This window comes from Balaenoptera musculus, chromosome 11 (genome assembly GCF_009873245.2).
Source record: "Balaenoptera musculus isolate JJ_BM4_2016_0621 chromosome 11, mBalMus1.pri.v3, whole genome shotgun sequence".
In the NCBI taxonomy this organism is placed as follows: domain Eukaryota; kingdom Metazoa; phylum Chordata; class Mammalia; order Artiodactyla; family Balaenopteridae; genus Balaenoptera; species Balaenoptera musculus.
In genome coordinates, this window is record NC_045795.1 from 69,874,672 (window position 1) to 69,893,442 (window position 18,771).

At 41.3% G+C, this 18,771-nt stretch overlaps 1 protein-coding gene across 1 annotated transcript in view; it reads left to right on the forward strand.

The window, feature by feature from the left end:
• Positions 1-18,771, forward strand: part of CACNA2D3 (calcium voltage-gated channel auxiliary subunit alpha2delta 3) — a 768,110-nt gene that overhangs the window by 614,930 nt on the left and 134,409 nt on the right. The window contains 2 exon segments of the mRNA XM_036869418.1: positions 2,908-3,029; positions 5,700-5,780. Of these exon segments, the coding sequence (XP_036725313.1) occupies positions 2,908-3,029; positions 5,700-5,780 (203 nt within the window).

Genomic DNA, 18,771 nt, shown 5'->3' on the forward strand with positions numbered 1-18,771 from the left:
TAAATCTCTGTGCCTCAGCTCGGAGCCTGAGGGCCTGTAGCGCCCCACACTCGGGAGCAGGCATTCTGGTGGCTCTCGGGTTTGACAATGTTTCCTTGTTCTTCTAAAGAGACCCAGATGGACAGTGGGCAGAGTGTCACCAGGTTCAGTACCCAGATGCCTTTTTAAATTATTTATTTATTTATTTATTTATTTATTTATTTTTTGGCTGCGTTGGATCTTTGTTGCTGCATGCGAGCTTTTCTCTAGTTGCGGCGAGCGGGGGCTACTCTTCATTGCAGTGTGCAGGCTTATTGCAGTGGCTTCTCTTGTTGTGGAGCACAGGCTCTAGGTGCACGGGCTTCAGTAATTGTGGCACACGGGCTCAGTAGTTGTGGCTCGCGGGCTGTAGAGCGCAGTCTCAGTAGTTGTGGTGCATGGGCTTAGTTGCTCCACGGCATGTGGGATCCTCCCGGACCAGGGCTTGAGCCCATGTCCCCTGCATTGGCAGGTGGACTCTTAACCACTGCGCCACCAGGGAAGCCCTCAGATGCCCTTTTAAACCACTGCTCGGCCCCTGTGTCTGTCTTCAGAGAGCCACAGGGTCTTAATTCTTCAAATTGGTGTTTGACCAGAGCTGGTGTGAGCCTGGGAAGTCTTTCCTGAGCCCATTAATATGTTTTCTCAATTTCTTTTCTCTGAAGTAAGAGACATTATTAGGCCAGGGATGAATGGAGCCTGAGATTCAGAGAGTTTGCAAAGTGTGTGTTTGTGATTCCAGAGGTTACCATGGAACCTCACAAATCCTGACCTTCAGGGTCCCTGGTGGGGGGGGAGGTGGGAATAACCAAGGCACAGGGTGGCCACCAATTTGAGAGGGCTTGGCCCATCAGGAGCCCAATGAGGAAACACTCCTGTCCCATTAAGCCCAGCTTAGCTGTGCTCTTGTGTCTCTTAGATGAGGCCCGGACACCCACCATATGATCTTTTAAGACCAGGTCTGGTAAGTGGCAGATCCATAGATTTTTGGATGTTTTATGAACTGGCTTTTAATTCCCATCTGAGGACTCTTTCTTCCTCAGCTTCTCAAATTTGTCATTTATGAAGTTGACTATAGTTGTGACTTGATTCGTTTCAAGTCCTCTTTACCCCTGTACCCCCAAACAATTACTTTAACAGAAGGCAAGTTCCTAGGAAGGACTACAAGTGTTGAGATACACATCGCCTTCTCCTTTTAGGACCCAGAGAGGCAAAGGGAGACACAGGAATAGACTTTCTAATGCTCAGAGAGAATAACTGTTGTATGTTTTGAGATTAAGACAAACAAACAAGAAAAGTACTAACAGCAACAAAACATAACACCTTGCTAGTCTGATATACAGGTGATTGTGATGGATTTGAAATATGGCAGGACCACACTCAGGACTGCTGGGATGTGTACCTGGTTCACCTCACTTGTTACATCTGAAAAATGGGTTAATGATCTCCCTGGTTTACTGTGAGGATCAGAAAACCTTCGGATGTGAAACTGCTTTGGGAAGCTAAAAATATCTACAACTATGAGTTCTATTCCTTGTGACATTATTGTGACTCAAAGTGAATACTCATTGGTTATCTGGTTGGATGAAACAATTCTTGTCTTTAGGAAAATCCTATCATTGATTCATGTAGAGGCACCTTGACTTCCATTGTCTTAGGGTCTTATACCTGCCTACCCACTCCAATCAAATGATATTTGTTGATACCCAACTATTGGGATGCACTCTATTAGCCAGGGCTAGAAAGGTTTTAGAATTTCTATGTTTTTTTTTAAAGAGAGCATACAAGGAAGAGTTCAAAGTATTGGTGATAGGTCTGGATAATATAAAGTTCCCATCCTAGAGCTATACTATCATCAGGCTCCTACACTGAGGTTCTATCTCCTGTCCCCACCACCTGCTTTTGGAATTAGATCCATTATAGTTCATGGCCTCTGTAACCTGCCACCATCCCCAATATTAATATATCCTGTGCTTTCAGTGTGGCCTTTTGGAGCCCGTGTAGTAGCACACATATAGCAACCTGTGATGTCAGCCTCCACTGTATGGTTACTGCACTCCCCCTAAGTCCTAAGTCAGTCCTAAGACAGTCCTAAGTCTAAGAAATTACCACTTCACAGCTTCCATTTAAACCATAGAGAATGAAAGAAACTCTTGGGCTTTAAGAATCCCGTATGTTTGTGTGAGCCACTTTCAGTTTACTTAGCCCCTTCACACATGGTGTTATGTTATTCTGATAGTATCGTGGTAAGTGTAATATTATTATTCCCACTTTGTAGGTGAACAAATGGGGCTCAGAGACTCAGTAACTAACCGAAGTAACTCACCCAAGATCATTCAGCTCTGCCTAAAACCTAGACCTGTCTCACCCAACACCACAACAGCCCCTAGTATCCAGAAGTAAGAACAGTCCTGTTTGGCTGGAGGGTAGGGAGGGAAGGAAAGAAGCAAAGATCCCCATGTGGACCCATTTTACCTCCTTTACCCTTTTTATAAGAAGAGAGAGCTCTACCTAAGATGTTGATCCTCTCAAGGATATGTATCTATGTGTTTGGATTTTAAGGCAAGACAAAGCTTTCTGACTACCTTTGGTCTTCTGGTGTGATTTCTGGAGGCTTTGCTTGCTTCAGATACTAAGACTATTAGTTCACTAGATATCCTAGGAAAAATCATTTCACCCACTGGAGTCTGACTGCCAGGACTCTACAAGATATTTCTGAGTAATCTGGGCTGCACAATGTTACACAGGTCCTCTCTGTACTGAGAAAAGCAGGTTGGGGTTCTAAAAGCCAACACTGTTTTTACCCAACAAAAGCTGCTGGCATGCACTCGTGTCTGGCTTTTCCTTGCTGAGTGGTGCCATGCTCTTCTTCTTCTTTTCTATTTCAAGGGACTTCCTGAAAGCTGGAGACAAGGAGAACATCTTTAATGCAGACCATTTCCCTCTCTGGTACCGAAGAGCCGCTGAGCAGATTCCAGGGAGCTTTGTCTATTCGATCCCATTCAGCACAGGTGGGTGCCCTTGTTGGAGGCTGGCTCTGTCCCTTTGGTCCTGCTGGCCTGGGCATTGCATGCAGAGGAGGAGGGAGCAGCCTGGATGCTAAGGGAGCCAAATTCAGTCTTGAGAGCCAATGTTGAATATTGGCCTAGCTCTGAACCAGCGACCGGTTCCATAAGTGCTGCTGCTCCAAATAAAAGGAAGCTTTAACTTACCCAGATTGTGTAAAAAGCATGTCAGGAAGCAGGACTGTTATTTTGTACCATGTGGAATTTGAATACAAACTTCTTAATAGATTTTTGTTTATCTAAAATGTGATCATGGCCCTACTTAGAGAAAATTCATGCAGCCATAACATCCTTTGCCAGAACCTTCAGCAAGTCAGATCACTCTGGAGGCCCACAATTCCCCATCAGAACTGATTTAAATCAACACGCAAGAGTAAGGACTAAGATTTTGTATAGCCTCGTGCTCTCCTGACAGGGAGCTGCAGTGACCAACGAGAGGCACGTAGCCAATGATTCTTCCAGTCTTAAGGTTTTACGATATTACCAAAAAAACTAAGGTCACCTCCCTCCAAAAAAGAACTGAACATTACCTTATTTCAACCAGTTTTAGAAGCAAGACAAACTGGAAAATCTTTTCAATTGCCCTTGGCTTTTTCTTGTCTCATGCATCTGATATTTTTGGTGCTCATTCTGTGTAAGGCTCTTTACCGTGCATTGTAGAAACTTCAGAGATGAATAAGACATAGTTCTATAAACTTGGATTGCTCTGGACAGTTCAGTATATACTTATGTTTTATATTAGGGCCTTTTGTATTAATCTCTTGCAAGCATTCCCAAGTCAACCCTAATGGAGACTCTCTAACGCTTAGTGTCAAAGCCCCTCCCTGAGTTTTGGCACTTGCTCATTTCCGTGAATGAAAACATCTTTAGAAATAAGGCTTTCAAAATTTGTGGAAGAAATGTTGACAAGAGTTGTCTAATAATTATTTAAATGGACTCCTTAGGAAGAGGGTCCCTCATTAATGAAGATATTCAAGGAAAGGCCAAGTGTTATTGTAGAAATTCCCGCCCTAGGTGGGGTTTTAGAGGGGATTATCAATTAGGTTCCTTTAAGGACCAAGATTCTTGGAGTCTGTGCTCCTGTGGTGACAGGCCTGTGTTTACCCACGGCCATGCACATACATGTGTTCTCAAATATAAATTTCCAGGTACTAAGGCTCTTTCTTTATATGTTTATCTGTATCACATTTCATTGCTGAAAATATCAACTAAGAGACAGTGGACTTTCTGATTCTACTGCAAACCTGTCAATAATAATGTCTTCTTTTGTCGTGCAGTCTCATGATACTTTCTTTTTTGTAGTCTTCTAAAGAAAAAAATAGAACTTAGCTTGCTAGATCTGGACAGGAGCCATCAGGTTATCCAGAAGGGCTTTTTCCCAAAACTGGACAGAGAGGAGGAGCTATGGGTAATGAGAGCATCTCCCAGAAGTGCTGTATGTGTGTGTGTGTGTCTGTGTGTGTGTGAGATGGCTCCTCGTGTCAGTTTGCTTTGTTATTATTCACCATTTTTCCTACAAAGAATTATGTCTGGAAAAAAATTCTGATTAATTAAGGTTGTTGTCTAATTGGTTTTTGGCAGGTGGGGTTTTTTACTGAACTTTCAATGAAATCGCATAATAAAAAAGGAATTTACCTTGTTCATGGTAAAGTTATGGATGACATAATATCTTAGGAGATTTCGTGGCCCCTTTAGATTTGGAGAAAATGTTAAAGATCACCACATGCAGGTGTTGTGGTGGAGCTCTCCCTCGTTTTTTTCTCCTGTGTGTTGAATACCTGTACACACTGGAAAAGAAGCCGGTTTTTATTACAGCTTAGACTCGGGCCAGAGAATTCTTAATTGCTTTGGTCATAAGTGTATTCAGATTCAGATCTGCCTTCTCCCTGATTCTAAATTCAATTGGATTCCATTCAGCTGACATTCATTGAACCTTTTAAAAGGCAGGCACTGGACTAACAATTATTAACTACGGGCATTAGGAATTTGTGCTCAGCATCTTTTAATTCATGAGTATTAGAAACATTGTTAGTAATTAAAAATCTCTTTATACTAATACCATATTGTTATCACATTAATAAGAGTTTGGGGTAAGGATTGCATTCCAGCTCTATCCCTGTTTAGAATGGTTTTGTTCAGAAAAACCTGGCTTGAAATTAGAATTTTATAGATCAGTAAAGTTTTAACCAACAAATCAGAGCTAAAGTTCTCAACTCACTGTAAAATAATTTCAAAACTTTATCTCAAGCAGCTCTCCATGGCTATATTTAGAAAGGCAATATAAATATGAAAACTGACACAAGTAAACACTGATATTAGTAACCACAAATTTTTTAAAATGTGGTCCCTCCATGGTGGTTAATAATTTTGATGTGAAGCGGCTGGACATTCCCCATTGGGGGTGGTCATAACTCGGTGCAGTGATTCCTTCAGCTGAGAGGACCGCCCACCCAGCACCTATCGCCTAACAGGGCCGACCAGCTCCGAGTTCTGGGAAGCAAGCCCCAGCACAGTCTGCAGAACTGGTGACTGCAAACCAATACCATCACTCTCTTAACATAAGCTCTATGACTATCTTCATTTTGTCATTGTGTTTTGTTTTGTTTCTTCTTACAGGAACAGTCAACAAAAGCAATGTGGTGACAGCAAGTACCTCCATCCAGCTCCTGGATGAACGGAAGTCTCCCGTGGTGGCAGGTAAATGATGGTTTTCAATCAATGAATATAAAGTAAGCATGGTGTCCATTCATCATTTGTCAACTACTTCCACGTATCAGAAACTTGGCTTTGAAAGGTAAAAAACGTTAAAAACTACTTCCTCTTCATCTTAGCATCATCTCCTCCAATCGAGGGCTCTGACAGCTGGTTGAATTTGATGTGAAAGCTGAAATATTTCCCAGGATTTTATTCTTAAACTCTGAGCCAGTAAGAAATTGTTGGTATGTGCAGAAGATCATTTCTTGACAGTAGGTGCCATGAACACTTAAAGTAAGCTCCAGATCTTCCACTTCTATGTCATTAGGATAACAGGGGCCATACAAGGAAATTGTGGGTTTGTTTTAGGCAAAATACAAGCTGAAATGTGCACTTCTCTGGAGAGCGTGAGATTTTCATCGCCCTAATCCCCCTGAGTGACTAGAGTTAGATGTATCTACAGGTGCTGGGTTTGGGACCAGGAGAAAGCCAAAACATTTTATGATTGAGTCTTGAATTGTCAAAGAAACCCTGTCTCTGGCTTTTCCCATCTCTCTCACTCTCACGAGTGTCAGTAGATTTTTGTGGCTGGCTGGCGGCTTTCATTGGTGGTATTTGGCCTAAAGGACCAGAAACTGCCACAAGCCCTCTTTTGAGGACAGCTGCTGAGAAAATGGAGCCTAAGAGCGTGTCTGGCACATTGTCTATTTCTGATAAATAATTGTTGGAGCCTTTGGTTGACGGATAGGTGAGACACTCCAAGTGTCATCCTGATATTGGCTAGATTTACCAAAGGGAGTCATTTTGTTTTCAGTAGCCTCTCTCAGTAAGTTGTACCGTAGGGTGGTTTTGAACATCAGCTTCTGCGGTGGCTCCACACACTGTGAATATTTGTGGGAAGGAATTCAGATGGATCAGACATGTTTGAAGTGGTTGTTCTTTGGCTAGGAAATATTCCTTTCCCCCCCCACTTTATTTCTGACATAGCCTATACATCATAATTGTATTCTCATAGATTAGCAGGGATTGAAAGATTTGGGGACAGTTGTGCCCTGGTTATTCCTGGGTTATTGGGTATAGCAAGGAAGACAGTCTTATGTATCCGGCCTGTAAGCTCATCTTGAACTATGCAGACCTATAACTAATCAGCCAGGAGATAAGGACTGTGAAAATTCAGGGCTGCTGTTCTTACTGTCTCATGTTCCTTGAGGAAAATAGGAGACAGGATCATTTAACTCAGCAAGATTTATTTTTGCTTAAAGGTCAGCCTTACTCACCTCCAGGCTGAGCCAGCCAGCTAGTTCTGGAGGCATGTTATCTCCCTGGAGTTGGGGCCACATGCAACAGCTGATAACGACATGGTCTGAACCAAACTATCTGTCTGTCTGTTTGAAATTTCTTTCTAAAACCTTTTCCTTGAATTTCTCATTAAGTCATCATGAAGGATGCTCTGTTTTGGCCCTAAGATCACTGTGCCCATCCCAGCCACATCTGTCCAAGTTTACAAACTGTGTGCTCAAATGTTTCCAAATGGCTTATATTTCATAAATGTCTATTTGGCTGAGTATGGGCAAAACATGGACTCAGCCTGGGCACTGTGTATCCAGTGTGGAGAAGACCATGACTTTTCCAAATGGCGTGCTTGCCTACTGTTGAGTTATACAGTTGGCCAGAGACCACAGGCAAGTCATGAGACATGGCTGGCCCACCCTGAGTGGGTGGAAGAGACATATTCCTGTTTACTACGACTCAATATGTGTCAACTGGTGCCCATTTTCAGAAGATAATTACAGAGCAAGACAAAGAAACAAGGTTATCCAAGGAACTGTATTTAGTCCTTACCTTTTAAATCTGGTGATTATTAATCTTCTTTTTTAAACTGGGTCTTATAGACATAAGACAAAACAGAATTGCTCAATTTTGATCTTGAAGGCTGACATGGATGCAGCACCGTGAAGGCAATGACTTCAAAAGGTCCTTTATGTCTCCAAAAGCAGAGGGTCCTCTTCAGCACTTCCCCCAAATTTCATTGACTCTGACTCACCCATCATGTCACTGGGTAATTAGGTTTGGTCACTTTCTTCTGTGTATTCTCCGCAAATTAAGTAGACATTGTTTACTACTCTAAAATTTAAAAGCCCGTTTTAATTGGGGAAGAAACCTTGTTTTGGCAGGTGAAGATGAATAGGTGAGCAGGCTTGTCCCCCACCAGTGTATTTCCAACAGCAGATGGGATACAGCCAACTGGCAGTAATTTGGGGTTTCAATGAAATCCTTGTGTTAAATTGAAATTTATCTGAAGGGAAAGGTGTACAATTTTGCAGTTTATTATCAAGGACTACTTTGAAAAGCCTGCACTGCTCCCAGATCTGATCTGGTGTTCTCATGTTCATTGGCTACATATGTCTGTTTGGGATAGAAAGAGTTTCTTGTTTTGGTTTTGTGTGTGTATCTGTGTGTGTATGTGTGTGTGTGTGTGTGTGTGTGTGTGTGTGTGTGTGTTATTCTCTTCTTTCTCTTTTTTTTTTTTCCAAACAAAAACATTTAGATAATCATCTGTCAATGACATCTTTGAAGAAAGGGCAGTCAGTCAGACTGGGCCGGATTCCATTTGTACGTCAGCCTCTGTGCATAAATGGGCCCCATCCATCTTCTTGGCCTATGACATTGCTTACAGTCCTTCTCTTGAGGAACTTGCCAACTCTCCAGCTGCCACTAGCATGCTAAATTTGCTTAATTGCTTTCCCACTGCAAAGGAAGAAGTGGTATGACTTTCTCTTTGGCCCACCAAGTCTCTCCAGAGCCCTGGAACCTGCTGTGTGTGTCAGGCCCCTAATCCATTTTTCTTTTGTTATTGGAGATGCAAGCCTGGGACTGTAAGGTCCACGTAGGTTTGTCACTTACTCTATAACTTGCTAAATGTGTGGCCTTGGGTCCCTGAAGTTCTATCTAAAATAGGGTTGGGATTATTATTTCCCGCACCTTACTCTGGGTTGACTTGGGGATAAAATGAGAAAACAAACAAGAAAATATCTGGATATGCGGAAGTATAAAATTGCTAGGATTTGAGGTGGCCCATTTTTATCTTTAAGTTGGCAGTATACCTATGCATTCATTCACTCATTTATTCAATAAATATTTCCTGACCTCGTGCTTTTGCCAGCACTCTAGATACAAGTGAATAATAACTGGGCCCTGTAATTGACAGTTCCTCCCACAGCCCCCTGTCCCTCCCCACCAGAGAACTTTAAAATAGCAGCTATTTTTAAAGCTATGTCTACCCAGGACAAGTGAATTGAAAAGCTGAACAGTCATCTAGAAGCTCCTAGAGGTCAAAGACTTCGTAATTTTCATCTTCTGTCCTTCACAGCATTACCCCAATGGAGTCCCTGGAACATAGTGGACCCTCAGTGAGGATTCTATAAACTGAATTGAACTTGCAGAAACCTATTTGCCCTTACTTAGTTGTTATTGACTTGAGTTCCATAAATTACCTAGATCATGGTGTTAATTCTCCACTCCACTCTCAATGGAGAGACCAGGCCCAGTAGAACAAGAGTCATAGACACTGTTTCCATCATGCTAGGGTGGAAATGACCTGGAGAAGAAAAGAAATGCATTGAGGGGAGGAATTGAGCCAAGTTGGAAGGTATAAACATTCAGGGAATTTCTTCCCCTCCTTGGGGTGTTTGTCTGAACTTCTGTATTCTCCTTCTAGACTCTCGCTCTGACAAATACAAAATACTTAATCTCAATTTTTGATAAGAAGTTCATATTTCTGAATTTTTTAAGTACTAGGTAATAAATTCTGAATTATTTGCATTTGCTTTAAAATGTAAATTTTAGCATATCAAAATCTAAAATCTATTCTAAGATGTTCTAGTTTCATTTCTTGAATAAATTGTAAACTCTCCAGAGGCAAGGACCATCCCAATTACCTTTTTATTCCTAGTGCCAAGTGTGAGGGCTGATGTGGTAAATATGTCAAAATACTGACTAAGTGACTTGAGAAAGATGGGTTTCATTTTTACTTGCTCTCCGTAGGTACATACACTTGCACAGTTTACTGACCAAACAATAGGAACACAGTACTTGACCAAAACTCTAAGAGAGTCACTCAGCAGCTAAAACTGCAATCCACACCATAGCAAAATGATACAGACCAATATGGATATTTTAAGGAGTAGAAAAACTGTTTAGTGTCCATTCCTAATGGCAACTGTTAGCCCAGTAGTTGTCCCTGCATCAGCAGATGTCTTTTCTGAGGTCCAAGCATCTAACCTGATGCTTAGAATAGCTAATCTGATCAGCAACAGAGATTATAGGCATTAGAGGCATTGGTTATAGAAATTAATATTTTTAACAGATTTATTGAGATATGATTTACATACCAAAAATTCACCTGTTTTAAGTATAAAATTTAATGATTACTAGTAAATTTGGGGGGCCTCCGATCTGACGGTCTATTCCTTTGCAAGGAACACACACCACATTAGATTCATTCACTGGGGGAAATTGGAAAATGTGGGTTAAATGGTCTCATTTGCATAATTCTGGGCAGTGTAATGAAGGGGGATGCTTGATATTAGGACAAAGGATCTCATTTTAACCAGATGATTAAGAAAGAGATTGCTTAACATCAATGACCATTAGCTATTGTCAGGTACGTGCTGTTTAAACTGAGTGTACTATTTAATATTCAGCTTTCCTTAGAATTGGGTAAATAATGTTGCCAAAATGTTATAGGCAAATATTCAGCTTATCAACATTCCTTTGGTGGGATTTCATATATTTGGTGTATATGAGTTAACTAGTATTTAGGAATTATGTGTCAAGTCTACATGGATAAACTTCTAGTTTGTAGATCTGAGCAAAAGGAATGTTTTATCATAGCAGAAATTAATACTTACTGATTAGTTGTTCTCAACCAGGAGCAGTTTTGACCCCCAGGAGACATTTGACAACATCTGGAAACATTTTTGATTGTCACGACTGGTTAGGAGGGGAGCTACTGGCAACCAGTGGGTAGAGGCCAGGGATGCTGCCAAACACCCTACAAGGCACAGGACAGCCCCCCAACGACAAAGGATTGTCCAGTCCAAAATGTCAGTGGAGGTGAGGCTGAGAAATGCTGGATTAAACTGACAGACAGACTTCAATTCTTGGTGCTTTCAAATTCAGTGTTTTCCCTTATAGGCTCATTTACAAAAAGATGTTTCATTTCTTCATCTTTTAATTAAATAATTCAATGAATATATATATATCTAGCATCGACTACGTACCTAATGCTGAGGATACAACTGAGAACAAGCATCCCAGAGGGCATTTTGGGGCGAGTCAGGGGATGATGATTCATACAGTGAGAGGGCGCTGTTGGCATCCCCGCCCTGAGGCTGGGGTGGCAGCTGCCCAGTGAAGACCCATTCCGACTAAGTTGCTGCCAGTGGAGGGGAGCCTCCACTTGTGTGGGAGGTACAGACAACAGACAAGTGTGGCACGAATGGGAGGAAGAAAGGCAGAAGGGAGGGAGGGCGGGCGGGAGGGGGAATTTCCGGCAGTGGCTAATGCTCTGTAGAAAATGAAGTGTGGTTGGGAGTAGCAAAGGCAGGGAAGAACACTCATGTTCATACTTGCATGTGACAGAGGCAATGCTTCTCCAGATTGGGGGAGGATGGGGGCTCAGTGAAGGCCTCCCTGAGAAGGTGACATGAGCAGAGACCAGAATGATGAGATACAGCCATTATGCAAAGATCTGTGGGAAGAGCATTCCAGGCAGAGGGAACAAGATTCCAGGAATCTTGAATGAGATCCCCCATACATGTTGTGTCTAGATGGGTTCTGTGAGACCCAAATGAGTTTCTCAGGTTTGGGTGGTATTTACTAGGATCTAAACGCACAACTGATGGGCAGATGGGCAGATGCCCCAGGGGGAGGTGCGGAACCCAAGGCAAGTCTTTGCTCTAAATGTCAGCTATGAGGTGGGGCTTTTTAGATATTTGACATTTGCTTTTTTAAGTTGACTGGTGGGTGCAGTGAAGGGACAAAAGGAGGTCAGGGCCGGTAGGAATGACAACAGCAAACTTCATAGAAATGGATTAGTGACATAGCTACCAATTATGCTGTATTTCAAGTCTGCAACAGAATCTGAGTTAGGGTTGGCCACGTAGAACAGCTGCTCTGCATACTGCGGTAGCCAGTGACAGAGCACGCCGAGGATCATTGCTCCAGAAATAAAAATAGCCCAGAGTTTTGAGAAACTGGATCCTCTGTGCTAACTCTCCAGGACACTCACTCCCATGAGCCACTGTCCTTTTATAAACCTTATCAAAAGCCCCAACACATTCTCCACCCCAAAATCAGCCGCAGAATTTTGGAGTTACAGGTCCTTATACCCGGTTTTCGAGTTCTGTATCGGCAAGACTCCTCTTTGAGGTCATAGTAGGATTTGGACATTAACCCTAATGTAAGCCAAGGATTTAGGAGTGAGGGCCATTTCTCCCCTCTTGCTCTGGGATTGAGTTTTCACATTTGTAAAACAAGGTTGATTGGTGCTTTGGTTGGATTTCTAAGAGCCTAGTTTTTAAAGGCAGAGATTTGTTTCATCACCACAGAAAAGGAGAAGAATTAACCAATAATGGAGTATGTCTTGCACCCAGATTCAGTCTGACTTTGGGGGGACCCCTCTGGTTCCTTTTGAGAGAAATAAATGAATTCATATAAATAAAGTGCTTGGTGAATGCTTATAGTTGAGTGCTCAGTAATGGTTAGCTGCTAAATTATTATTGCAGCTGTTACCATTGGTAAGAATGATTTATGTTACACCCACCACCTCTCATTAGTCAGTGCTTATTGCCATGTGCCATCCCCTGTGAAAAACTTGCATAGGGAATGTCATTATAGTATCTTGAAATGTTTCATAGTAAAACCTTGAAGCTCACACTTTCATGTAGCTATTCCTTAGAACAGAGGTTGACAAACTGTAGCCCATAGGAGCAAATCTAGGATGCTACCTGTGTCCTTCTTTTAGAGTTTTATTGAGATATATTTCACATACTATTAAATTCACCATTTCAAGTGTACAGTTTATTGGGTTTTGGTATTTTGCAGGTTGTGCAACAATCTCTACAATGTAATTTTCGAACAATGTCACATCCCCCCCAAAACCCCCCATACACACACACACACACACACACACACACACACACACACGCACACTCCTTCATTCTTGATATCCCACTCCCCTCTCCAGCCCCAGGAAACCCACTAATCTACTTTCTGTCTCTGTGGATTTGCCTATTCTGGACATTGCAGATAAATGGAATCATACAACATGTGGCCTTTTGTGATTCGCTTCTTTCACTGAGCTTAATGTTTTCAAGATTCATCCATGTTGTAGCAAGGATCAGTCCTCTAGCTTTTTTTAAAATTCTATTTTATTTATTTATTTGGCCATGAGGGCAGCATGTGGGATCTCTGACCAGGGATCGAACCCGCACTCCCTGCATTAGAAGGGCGGTCTTAACCACTGGACCACGAGGGAAGTCACTACTCTGGCTTTTTAAACTGCCAAATGATATCCCATTGTATGTATGTATAGCATCCTATTTATCCATTTTTCAGTTAATGGACGTTTGGGTTGTTCCCACTTTTTAACTATTATTAATAATGCTGATATGAACATTCATGTACAAGTTTTTGTGCAGATATATGTCTTAATTTCTCCTGGGTAGAAATTGGAATAGAATTGTTGGGTCATATGGTAACTCTAGGTTTGATAGTTTGTAGAACAGACAAGCTGTTTTCCAAAGTGGCAGCACCTTTTTATAATCCCACCAGCAACATATGAGGCTTCCAATTTTTCCACATCCTTACCAATGCTTACTATTGTCTATCTTTTTTATTTTAGCCATCCTAGTAAGCGTGAAGTGATTTGTATTTCCCTAATAACTAACCACACTGAGCATCTTCTCATGTGCTTGTCAGCTACTTGCATATCTTCATTGAGGAAATGTCTATTCAGATCTTTTGCCTATAATTAGGTTATTTGTCTTTTTATTGTTGAGATATAAGTTCTTTATATAAGCTGGATACAAGTACCTTGTCAGATATCTACCAGCTGTTTTTGTAAATAATGTTGGATAGAGAGCACATGGACTAAAAAGCCAAAAATATTTACTGCCTGACTCTTTACAGAAAACGTTTGCCAACTCCTGCTTTAGATAAAAATATGTCACAGTCCATTTTTTAAAAAAACACCTAAAATGCTAATTTTTTCACTCACTTATTTCACCATCTTCTTATCTTATGAAAATGAAGGGAATATTTAAATCAGAGGCTGTGTAAGTAGATATTAAAGACAGAGCTTCCTGTATCAGAAGGTATCCATCATTGTGCCTAATGTTTTTATATATGTGGTTACAGAGAAATTCCAATCAAAGATCCTGAGCTTTCTAAAATATATGCTCTCACTGTCAGTCAAGAGAGTGATTTACTTAATCTTCGCTCTAGTTTATAAACCTCTGAACAGTGTAATCAGCATAATGCTTGTTAGAACATTGGAAATGCCCTCACATACTTTGGTGGAAAACAGTTTCTGGGATACTTTTTTTCCCCCAACATGGCTCATGAGAGATTTGGGGATTTATTTAGCCACCCTTATCCAGGCAAATCTCCTAGTGACCTTAGTGGGATTTTGATCTCGGTGAAGATTAGAATATATATGACTCAGGCTAAGTGAAGGGCCAGAGAGGATAAATATCTGACGTACATTTCCCCTCCCTGGGAAGAGAGGGCATGACCAGAGGCTGCAGCATAAATGCTTTGACAGTCAGTCAGTGGACTCTTGCTCATGGAAAATGCTTTTGCCAGTCTGTGGTGGGAAAGGGACAGTGCTGATCAAAGGCTCTTGATTCCCATGGCCTCACACAGTTTGCACTCACCAAGAGCTCCCACGTTCTATTCTGGGTGAAAAGATCTGCACGAGGTCAAGATCAGTGTCTGAATGTCATTCCTACTTCAAGGCCAAATTATATGTGACCAGGCTCAGGCAGACTGGAGTGTACAATTGTCTTAAAACATAAAAAGAAAGTTCAGAGTGAAAACATAGTGCATGGGCATTTTATATGCTTTTACTTCACTAGCCTTCGTCTATCAACTTCCAGATTTTTGCTGATATAGTCAGGTTTTTTAAGCCAAAATTATTTTTGTTATCAAATTATTTTATTTGTGTTATTCCTCATTTTTTATGCTCGTCTCACTTCCTCTCTTTCATGCTTTCCGGAGCCCACTCCAGCCAGGTTTCATCCACAGTGAATCATTTCTCATCAAGGTTACCTGTAGCTCCTACATTACCAAATCCAAAATTGAACTTCAGATGTTCATTTTTCTTGGTCTGTGAGCAGCACGTGACCAAGCTGATCACATTCTCCTTGCAAACCTCTTTACTTGATTCTTTGCCTACCTCACTGACCACCCTCCTAGGCCTCCTTTGCTGATTTTGTTCATCTCCTGATTGTACATGTCAGAGGGCCCCAGGGTTCCTGTCCACTCTCAAGGCTTTAAACATCATTCGTGAGCTGGTGATTCCCAAGCCAGACCTCTCTCCCTTGACTCTCCCTTGACTACTCAGTGTCCCTGCCTCTCAAATAGGCCCATCAAATGCAATCGATTCCACACTTAAGTCATTCTAGTTATCTGGTTATTCAGTCTAAAAACTTTGGAGTCATTCTTTTTTTTTAAACATTTATTATGGATAATATTGAATATACTAAAAAGTAGATAGAAGCATAAGAAGAAACCCATGTATCCTTCATTCAAATTCCTACTCCACTAATTAATTTTTTTTTTTTGTATTTTTTATTTTTGGCTGTGTTGGGTCTTCGTTTCTGTGCGAGGGCTTTCTGTAGTTGCGGCAAGCGGGGACCACTCTTCATCGCGATGCGCGGGCCTCTCACTATCGCGGCCTCTCTTGTTGCGGAGCACAGGCTCCAGACGCGCAGGCTCAGTAGTTGTGGCTCACGGGCCTAGTTGCTCCACGGCATGTGGGATCTTCCCAGACCAGGGCTCGAACCCGTGTCCCTTGCATTGTCAGTCAGATTCTCAACCGCTGCGCCACCAGCGAAGCCCCTACTCCACTAATTAATGATATGACCTTGAACAAGTGACCCAAACCCAATGATTATGTATCTTCATCTGTCATGTGGCAGTAAAATGCTCACATTTTTGGTTAATTTGAGACTTAGAGGAAAATGAAAATACTACACTGAAAACAACTGGCACAAAACTGGGTGTTCAATAAATGTTGATGGTGGTATTATAATTGTTCTTTTCCAAATAATTAATATAATAATTCCATAGTCTTCATATTGTGGTTCACCAGAATGAATGAAGAATGACAGGGGTTGGGTTGTATTATACATTCTAACCCCATGCTCCTGCAAACTGCAATTAATTATCTGTGCGACTTTGGGATAATTCCTTTCCTTTTCCATGCTTCCAATTCCTATTTGTAAAATAAGAATATGGAACTATATGAGGGTAGAAATAGGTTTAGTCTCATAAGTCGACTCCAGTTGATCAGGAGTAGGTACCTAGAAAACAGATTAAAAAGGATTCTGAGGCCAGCTGCCTCAGTAGATAAGTTTGCCATGATCTATTAGCAATGTCTGAAACAGGTAGGGAGGCTGGTCACAGCTATTCTGAAATTTGCCAGACCTAGACTAAATGCTCTCCAAGGACCTTCCCAACTCCCAATCCTTTTTCTTTTTTCTGGCTCTTCTTGATGAGTCTTTGAAACTGGGTCACATCCTATCCATCCAAATGAATACTCAGTGTCATTGGAGTGAAAAGTAGGTGTGGATACTCCAGTCAAGAATCTGAAAAGAAAGTGAGGGATTACAAAGCTGCTTCTCCCAATGGGAGGGAGGTTTCTTTGAGATTTTATTGCATTTTGAGCATAAAAAAATAAATAAATAAAACATTTTCATCACAAGGGAAAACAGGATAGTTCCCTGAAGTTGTGCATATAAACCACACCCCAGTGATGCCATGTGAGGTTGGAATATCATTTGCCTGGTAGGTTTCTGTCTAATAGCATTTAGCAATGGATACACTGGTGGGTTTGACCCAAGTGAAAACAGTTATTTCCTGATCTGTGATAGAAAGTTATAGGTTTCTAACAGTTGTATAATTATGATAATGGGTGCTATGGATAGATCATTTTAGAAATTGAGCCACTTCCTTTGATATTTTGGATCTAAGACGAGTGTGATATTTCTGGGGTAACTTGGTTAACTTGAGTAATGATATTTGATTTTCATGAACCTTCAGGAGGAAATCCTGTGATTCACTTTTCAGTCTTCCATTTTTGTAAGAAAAAAATAAAATACCCAGTTGTCTGTGGGCATATGGTCATCTGAAGCACAAGATTGTTCCCCCAGGGTCAAGGATTTTTGCCTTAATTTTAAAAGCTTTCCAGGTATAGATTTGACACTAGGTCTTTCTCCACGATCTCTGTGGCAGAAATTCCTCCTACACCCTCTTTATATGCCTCATGTCTGTTGGGTCCTGCTATTGTGAATTTGTGATCTCTGGCAAAGCAAAAATAGTGATACTGTTCCGCTAAATATAATGAAGAAACTATATTTTACATGATTTTCTCAGAAACAATCAACACTAAACGTGATATTTGTTCACAGTATTCCTTCAGTAAGGCTCTATGACTCTTTGATGGAAGGGCATTTTTATAGGGGAATTTATAAATATGACAGCAGCAATAAACAGCTGAAAATAATCTATGAGGCGTTTGCAAATTACCCCTCATGAGCTGTAGTGGATGTGAAAGATAATTTGTGGTTCTCACAGAATACCCTGCAAATTGGGTCTTTCATCTGTGATGTTTTTAACAGAGAAAACATTTCATTTCTCGTATTAACAAATGATAACACTGAATTGTTAATCTAAACAATTTGATTTATATTTTTCTGTGCTGAGAGAATTGTTGATATTTTAGGGTAATTATTTTCATCGTTAACTGCTCTTTGTGGTGACTATAGGCAAAAGGTAGAAATCTGAATACATGAAGGCATCATTTTAATCATTCTCCTTAAAGGCTTCTCATAAAGCAGGAATCTGTTTGCCTGAGTTATCATCTGTGCTTAGAAATCTAATAGGACGTGGGTGTTGAGGAGTGAGGGTTCTAGCCACATTCAGGATTTTCAGCGGTGGATTGGAAGCTCTGTCATGTAATCACTGTGGCCAGGGGGACGGGATTGACCTGTACAGTCACCAGGCCTCTGGCAGAGCACAGTGCACTGCATGTCTTAAATCACAGCAATGAGAAGAGGCTCTTGTGGTTGGCCTCAGTAGTTCCCAGCTTATGTAATATCTGTTCAAGGATCTCACAGCATGGTTGCCAAGATTACATGAATGTTCACGAGAACACCTCTCACCATGCCTGGTACGTAGTACGAACTCCAGAAACATTTGGTGAAATGAGGACGACATATAAAAAGATCTTCTCGATTTCCTTTCTCATAGTGCTTTCTTGGCCAAGGACTCATGGTCCAGGGCAAGGGAAAGAAAGATTTTTTTTCCACCTGGAAAGTAATCCCTACAACCTTAGACCGGATGCTCAGTCTCGCCCACTGAAGTGGTGCACGAAGCAGAGCAGAAAGGAGGCACCAGGCTTGGGATGGAGCTGATGCAGCAACTGACTTTCTCTGGAATCTCTTTTGATCTTAAAATCCATGCTAATTTTTCAAACTACTCTTTAACGTACCCAGGTTTATTTTAATACTCAGAAAAAATTAACATCAAATTTATACTTTTTTCCCCAGAAGAATCATTTAGCAAAGTTGCTGCTCCAAAGAGATGGCCCATCTTTAACTTGTGGGTGTGGGCAGCCCACACTAGTTGTGAAGCACTGTGAGCAGGGTATAGATGGCCTCTGTGTCCTGCAGGGTAGGCTAGGGTAGGTTCATCCGTCCTTCCCTTG